The sequence below is a fragment of the Megalops cyprinoides genome, chromosome 20 (assembly GCF_013368585.1).
Source record: "Megalops cyprinoides isolate fMegCyp1 chromosome 20, fMegCyp1.pri, whole genome shotgun sequence".
Classification (NCBI taxonomy): Eukaryota; Metazoa; Chordata; class Actinopteri; order Elopiformes; family Megalopidae; genus Megalops; species Megalops cyprinoides.
In genome coordinates, this window is record NC_050602.1 from 9712842 (window position 1) to 9720542 (window position 7701).

At 43.0% G+C, this 7701-nt stretch overlaps 1 protein-coding gene across 1 annotated transcript; it reads left to right on the top strand.

The window, feature by feature from the left end:
* The first annotated feature begins 212 nt into the window (after positions 1-212).
* c8b (complement component 8, beta polypeptide) lies at positions 213-6341 on the top strand. Its single transcript, XM_036554332.1, has 12 exons — positions 213-385; positions 1317-1428; positions 2002-2149; positions 2519-2660; positions 2884-3016; positions 3116-3313; positions 3692-3932; positions 4610-4738; positions 5183-5346; positions 5498-5651; positions 5964-6032; positions 6124-6341. Exons 1-12 carry the CDS (start codon positions 300-302, stop codon positions 6276-6278), a joined length of 1731 nt encoding a protein of 576 aa, XP_036410225.1. The 5' UTR covers positions 213-299; the 3' UTR covers positions 6279-6341.
* The last annotated feature ends 1360 nt before the right edge of the window (positions 6342-7701 follow it).

Sequence of the window (7701 nt, forward strand, 5' to 3'; positions counted from 1 at the left end):
GGTTTTCCGTATAAAAACCCTTTGATCGTAACTGATGAATTTAGTGTCTGTTAGAACTGAATTTCTGTGTCAGTTTGTGTAGAAATTAATGCTTCAGGAATAAGTTTGATTACACTCTGCTGCTTGTTGCCACATAGCTTACTGTCACGCCCTCTGTCTGGTTGTCACCTAGTTCACTGAGGAGTTCATGTCCCTGAAAGCATTGATTTATTTCTGTTTGTAGACTAAGCATTGAACAAACTTTGCCATCTTCCATGAAAGGCTTACTTAAAAAAGTTTTCTTTTGAGCTCCGTTTGCCATGGCACTCTTGTCTTTTGCCTACACTTTTCAGATCAAGGAACACCCATCTGTATTCATCACAACACTGTGCACATTTCTTTTCATGTAAGTAAAAATGGTTTTTATGAATACTTTGTATTTTATCTTGTAGTAAAACGAATCCTAAATACAAAAAAAAAAAAAACCTCAGCATGGTTAGATGTGTTGTTAAAGATTCAGCCTCTAGGCTCTGTTCTTTGACTGATCATATGCAACTCTACAGTAGAGTTAAAAAAAACAAACATGGCAGTGTACAGTATGTCAAACCTTGTCATATTACTGTTATGTTGTGATTTTTATTTTTCTGTCAAATTCCACATCAGATAATTCTCCTTTTTTACCAAGTGGGGGGAACTTCTCATCACAGCTTAACAATATTGACAAGTACATACGTGTAATGACAATACCTGCTTTACATTCTAAAGCTATCAATTCCTAATATTGTTTGTTTGTATTTTAATTTCTGTATCTAGAACAAACAGGTTACAGTAGATCATTGCATTTTATGTGAGTGCATTTCTTGCAGCATACAGTACGTAGGTGTCTGCTGTTCTTTCTTATAAAGACAATCAAAAATATTGGGAGACAGTATCATCTGATTAGGTCAAACTGCTCTGAAGATGAATTTTTTGAAGTGGTTTTCAAATCTGATATGGTGGAAAATTGAATATAGCAGACATAAATTCAGCTGACAGAAATATATAAATATATAAATACCCCAGAAAATTGTTGAGGAGGCAGCATTTTTTATTTTTTAAATTTTGTTCAAGACATTCCTTTGTATATAATTGAATTAGATTTATTGCTGGCTGTGGATTTTATTTCAGTGCATGCTGGGACACGGAGTCTGCATCCATATGTCTTATTAGAATGACTTCAAAGTTATATACGTGTGACACTCGTAATCCATATGCAAGAGAGATCCTTATATTGGATCCCTTCTACCCACCTTTGAAAGAATCATACTTACAGGTGTGCTCTCTTCTGTGTTTCATAGTAACGCTGTCGGCCTGACCTCCAGCAGTGAGCTGGAGGCAAAGGCCCCTATAGACTGCATCTTATCAGAGTGGTCAACATGGACACGCTGCGACCCATGCCAGAACAAAAGGGTGAGTATTGTGGAGGAAATGGGATGTAATGGCACTGATCCATAATACTCTTTCATTGCGATGCTTAAGCCAATTAGTTTTTGCTAAATGGTCTTGTTCGATATCAGTGCAGACATGTCAGTGAAGCCTACAGCTAGCTGTACTCAATCACATTTTTCTTGGACAGTTCTGTTAGGCAGTTCTGCCCTTGGACACCTTACCAAGCAATCCTCACAGGTGGAACTGGAAGTGTATATTTGTAGGAAAAATTGTAGGTTTTCATGATTTTGTCAGCCAATAATGGTTTGTCAGTAATGGGAACCAATGCATCTTTATCTTTGTCCATCCTAAAAGCACAACTACGAACAAATGATGTGAGACATCATCTGAGAACAATCTGAGTTCTGAGAAAGTGCACTGAAACACAAAATAAGCACAGACAACTCACCATACATTTCTGGACCTTACGATCATCACTTCTGTTTGATGCACAGAAGGCTCTGGTCACTGAAGGAGTAACACCACAACTAAAGGCTGACGCAAATGCTGCTGTTTCCCCTAATCCAGAGGCTGCGTGTCTGTTCCCCCTCCTAGTATCGGTACACCAAATTGCTGCAGCCATCCCAATTTGGGGGCGAGCCGTGCAGCGTCCTCGGCCGGGATGAAGAGGCCTGCACACCCCCTCCCAGAGTCAGCTGTCGAGACAATCCCATCTGTGAGGGCTTTGTCTGCCTAATTACAGGTAAGGTGATCCCTGTGCCTTCCCTCTTGTAATGATGGTAATGAGATGATGACTGTCTGAGGGTGCTCTGTATCCAGTCACTTGAGCTACAGCAGAGATGATGACTGTTTGATGAATGAATTTGAATTTTTGGGGCAGCAGTGTAGCACAGTGGTAAGTAGAAGGGCTTGTAACAAAAAGGTTGCTGGTTCGATTCCCTCCTGGGGCACTGCTGCTGTACCCTTAGGCAAGGTGCTTAACCTACAATTGCCTCAGTAAATATCCAGCTGTGTAAATGGATAACATGTATAAATTGTAACCTATGTAGGTCACTCTGGATAAGAGCGTCTGCTAAATGCCAATAACGTGATATAATGTACTGTTTGTCAGGGCGATGCATATCCAGTCGCCTGCGCTGCAATGGAGATGATGACTGTGGGGATGGCTCTGATGAGCAGGGCTGCAAGAGCAAGGTCTGGGCATGCAAGGAAAAGACAGAGGAGTACTGGGGCATTGAGAACCTTGCCAAAGGGTGAGTTACACCCCTGCAGCTCTGTTACACCAAGCAGCCATAAGGAATCCACGCATACTGTATCCCATTTCAACATGACAGCTGTTATCTGGGTATTCATCTGGTTGGGGTGCTTCTCTGAATGTTCACCTAGTTCTGCTGGTTCTACCATTATTATCAACTATTTGGTCAAACGTGTCCAATCAAACTTGTTTACTGGTTTCTGTCTCTCTCTCTTGTTTAGAATCAATATATTGAACAGTAATCTGGAAGGAGAGGTCATTGATAACAGGTATTATGCTGGTAGTTGTTTACCACATTACATCAAGGATGTCCGATTCAGAAAACCCTACAACTTGCAGCAGTACACAGTTGAGGTAATCAGATGCAATTAGAGGTGTAACTGGACGTTTCTGTGCCTTTTATTGCTGGAGTATTAGAGTTTGCATCTGACCTCGAATCTTTTTTTTCTGTAGACAAAGGGCACCTATGACTTTGTGTTGGAGGCACATGAGTCGTACTCCAAATTTGAGAGCAACAAGACCAAAGGCCACTTTTCACAGACCAGTGTGTCCTTTGGTATAAACTTCCCTGGAGCTTTTGAGTTCAGCTTCAACTACAATGATATGAAATTCAAGAATTCTGTCCAGAAGATTCGGCACTTCTCCGGCACAGTGAGTTCTGTAATGTCTGGAATCCATTAGAATTCATAGATCTTTGTGCCCACACGTGCTTTAATTGCAGTCATTCTAATAGCATTGTGTAGAATTCAGTAATATAAAAGTTAACAATCTGTGATACTAGTCCCTTTCTACTATGTGTGATTCTGTATAGTTCTAGTTTTCTGTTCTAATCAGCTGTAGAGTGTTCTCAGTGGTGAGAAAACTCTACTCTCTCTACTCTCTGTACCAGTGCAGGAAAGTGTAATGGGTAATTCAATTTGATTGACAGTTGTAGATCTGAATTGTGCCCGCCTCGAGTGATCTTTGGTGGAGGGGGGCTGGCTAAATGGGGTGTCACACTCCCCCCTCGCCGTTTCCTGCATCCCTTAGAAACACAGTTTCCTTCGAGCGCACTCCCAGTTGGAGGTGGCCAAGTACGCGCTGAAGTCCGGGGAGCTGATGCTGCACCCTGAGTTCCTGCGCCGGGTGCGGGTCCTGCCAATGGAGTACAGCTACGGGGAGTACCGGCAGATCCTCAGCGACTACGGGACCCACTACATCACAGAGGCCACGCTCGGGGGAGAGTACGAGTACACCATCGTGCTGAACAGCGACAACCTGGAGAAGTCAGGTGGGATGGCGGGGAAAACTTAGTATTGTTAATGACCAAAGAGGTAACATTAAATGGGCCTTAAACATGAAGCACATATTAATTTAACAAATGCATTGAGCATTTACATTAACACTCAGGCTTTACTTGAAGATAGCACTTTAAACACCACTTTACATTACTTTACACCCATTTACATTACTATCATTTAGCAGACGCTGTTAGATTACAATTGTTACATGTTATTCATTTCTACAGCTGGACATTTACAGGGGTAATTCTGGGTTAGACACCTTGTCCAGGAGTACAGCAGCAGTGCCCCAGTGGGGAATCAAACCAGCAACCTTTTGCTTAGAAGCCCAGCTCCTTACCGTTATGCTACATTGCTGCCCACTTAAAATGACATCCACTGCCAGTTCAAACAAATGTGCATGTGCAAATGCTCACAGTCCTACCCTCATTTTCTATACATTTTAATACGTAGAAAATTTTATTTACATTTCATCTATTGCCATTGGATGGCCGGTTACAGTCACATCAGATGGCTATTCTGCCATTCGACAGGACAAAGTGAGATAGTAAGAAGCATTTGTTTAGCCGTACTGTGGATAACCTGTACCAAAGTGAAGTGAAGATTGTAGTTGTAAAGTGTACCCTCCTATTGTTAAGAATATAATTCTCCACTGTCTCTACATTAGGATATAGTCTGGAGGAGGCAAAGAAGTGCGTCCAGGCTGGTCTGAAGATAGGAGCCAATATCGACGGAGTGTATGTGTCCATGGGAGCTCAGGGAGGCAGCTGCAAAGGCCTGCTGAAGGAACTGGGAGGTAGAAGATTTAATACTGCATGTTTATTCCATTACCCACATAAATTCCATAATTTGCACAGTACTGGTGCTGTGCTGCCTTTCATCACAACAAAGACATACCCACTTGTAATAACTCAACAAAAATATGTTCACCCATGTTCACCCCCAAGACAGTGGGGTGGGCATTACTGAGCATTAAACTATTTTTCTCAAACAGTCTAAATGATCTATTGGCACCTTTGGTATGTGCAGTGAGTAACTTGTTGGTAACCTTTGTTGTTTTTTGAGATTAACGTGTGTTATTATATTAAGTTTTAACTGAACTGGAACATTGAGTACTGTCTGAGATTAGAGTGACGTATACCGACATACCCAGCGGATGAGGAGAGATTCAGAAATGATTCTGAGTGTGTGGAGAAGCTCAGTGAAGGTGCTCCTTTTGGCCTTGCCTCCCGTGTTTCAGAGGGTACGGTGACGAAGAACTTTGTGGAGGACTTTGTGGCAGTGGTGAAGGGGGGTGACAGTGAGTCCATCACCAGACTGGCCTTCAAGCAGCTGCCCACCCCGGAGGTCATGCAGGCATGGGGGGACTCCGTGCAGTACAACCCAGACTTCCTCCACATCAAGGTAGCCCTTCCTGTCAGAGTCTCACAGCCTATCTTTAGTCTTAGTTCTAGTGAGTGTTACCCCTCTCCCTGAACCTCTGTTCCCCTTTGTTCTTGTGTGGGGTCTTTATGAATGTTAAACCACAGCTGAAGGAACTGGGCTTGACTTATAGGTGGAGCCCATCTTTGAGCTGGTGACCACGAGAGATTTCTCCAACGGTAGGATACTTCAGAAGAACCTGAAGCAAGCGCTGTTTGACTACCTGACTGAATCCAGCCCCTGTCGTTGTGCTCCCTGTCTCAACAACGGCATAGCCGTCCTCAAAGGTAGCACCACAGCTAATTTACGTGTTACTACTTTACAAAGATGTACCTAATGTTGAGTTTCGGTGCAATTCTGACAAGATAACCTATAACTATGTCTGAACTCAAGAGGGTTGGTAGAGGTTTTTATGCCATCCACCCCACATTATTCAGTGGTGAGTCTCATGTCTTTGTGTAGATATATGAAAAGTGCTGAGCATAAAGTAACTCAGATAAAATGTGTCATTAGCTGAAAGGGTGTATGTCATTATATTACCTGAAATGGAACAATTATGTGACCTGTAAGCACTGCCTTTATCATTATGTTCCTGAAAGGCACAAGATGTGAGTGTGTGTGTCCTGTGGGCTTCAGTGGGAGGGCCTGTGAGGTCACCCAGAGAAAAGGTGAGTTAACAGGCTTTCCTCAAAAACATCATAAATAAGTGTTGTACTGTGCACTGCATGGCTTCTGACCTCTGACCTTTGACCCTCACAGGGATGGCAGTGGATGGAAGCTGGAGCTGCTGGTCGTCTTGGTCAGCCTGCGGCGGTCGCACAAAACGCAGAACGCGGCAGTGCACCCACCCTTCGCCTCAGAACGGGGGTTCGCCTTGCAGTGGAATACATGAAGAGGAACTGGCCTGCATGTAACTTTCCCTTCCCCTCGAATAACCCAAACATACGTCACTTTAATAAATGCCCACTTAAGCGTCATTCTGATTGGGTCGTTTTTCTGTCGTTTACAAGGTACTTGTGTTGATCGCAGTTCCTTTCCTCCTGTTACAGAACAGTTGTGCTGTTTCGTTGGTCGAAGGCGTTTTACAGTTTTCATTTTATTATATTAATATGGTATATTGGAGAGGTTGGATTTTTAAAACAGTGTGGTAGAGTAGCTTGAGTTGTAGAAAGGATCTTAACTGCAGCTGGTTGCCATGGCAGAGAGATAATAAAAGCTGAGGGTGTAGCTGGGAGGAGAGTAAGACAGTATTTGCTGGAGGAAGGCAATTGATTAAGTTTTTAAGTCAGTGTCCTGAGCCAATACATTTAGCTAATTGCTTTTTCGATGTGATTATCATGAAGTGGGTTACATCATTGTTGACAGAGGCTGATTTAGTTATTGAATGAGAAGTCAGTGGAGGACATATACAATCTATTCTAAAAGGCAACTCTTTTACAAAATTAATGCAAATTAAACACTGACTGACATTTGCTTAAGAACGATACAAAATGCAAATACACTTCATCATTTGGGTCTGAGAGTGTTTTACTGTGCACAGATGTCTAATGGAGCTAGGAATACAAGTATACTTAAAGTTTATTCAGTGATGTGGCAGACATAATACTTGGTCTGCATGGACACCATGTGCTAGTATGTGTGGAGCACAACCCTGCTCCTGCCTCCTGCTCCTTCCCACTGACAGCACTGCAGTGAGCACTGCAGTGAGGTTCAGTGAACAATACCCAACAAGCTTCTCAGCCCCAAAGAAGATGCTCCTTCCCTGCAGCAGAACAAGGCAGCAGTGGTTCCAGCAAAGCATAGGCAGGGTAATTGACTGTGCCTACTATCCTGCAAAATGGCTCCATCTTGTGGAGAACCAAAATGATCACACCCTGGTAAGTGTCGTCACTTGAAAGAAGCACACTAGACAGGCCTGAGGTTTCATCAGGCTGGCTTCAGCTGACCCTTTGTTGGGGAAGATTTGCAGGTGAGTTTCGGGTGTGGTTTCTCTCCAAGGTTAGAGATCCCAAAAACTCTCCAAAGAGTGAAGCCCAGTGGAATACACCCTGAAGGAGAACAGATGTGATGTATAGTGGAGTTCATTGGAGGTGTGATTTGTTTGTAGGAGAATCAGCAGTAGCTATAGCACAGGAATTTCAGCACTAGATGTCTTTTGGAGTATCCAAATGGCTCTCCTAAGTATATGCTGAGATGGGATATCTATGCGGGGGAGAATGACAAGGCTGAGTTTGGGGAGAAATTTTATGCTCATGCCAACAAAACCTCAAGTAGGTTCCTTTTACAATACAGAAGCTGCAGCTGTCTGACTCTGCTGTGTATTACTGTGCACTGAGG

Excerpts from the sequence above, each read along its gene's own strand:
- c8b (XM_036554332.1), top strand. The coding sequence starts at position 300 with ATGGCACTCTTGTCTTTTGCCTACACTTTTCAGATCAAGGAACACCCA. Across the intron at positions 5,347-5,497 it reads CAGACTTCCTCCACATCAAG|GTGGAGCCCATCTTTGAGCT; the intron begins GTAGCCCTTCCT and ends CTTGACTTATAG. Across the intron at positions 6,033-6,123 it reads TGAGGTCACCCAGAGAAAAG|GGATGGCAGTGGATGGAAGC; the intron begins GTGAGTTAACAG and ends TGACCCTCACAG.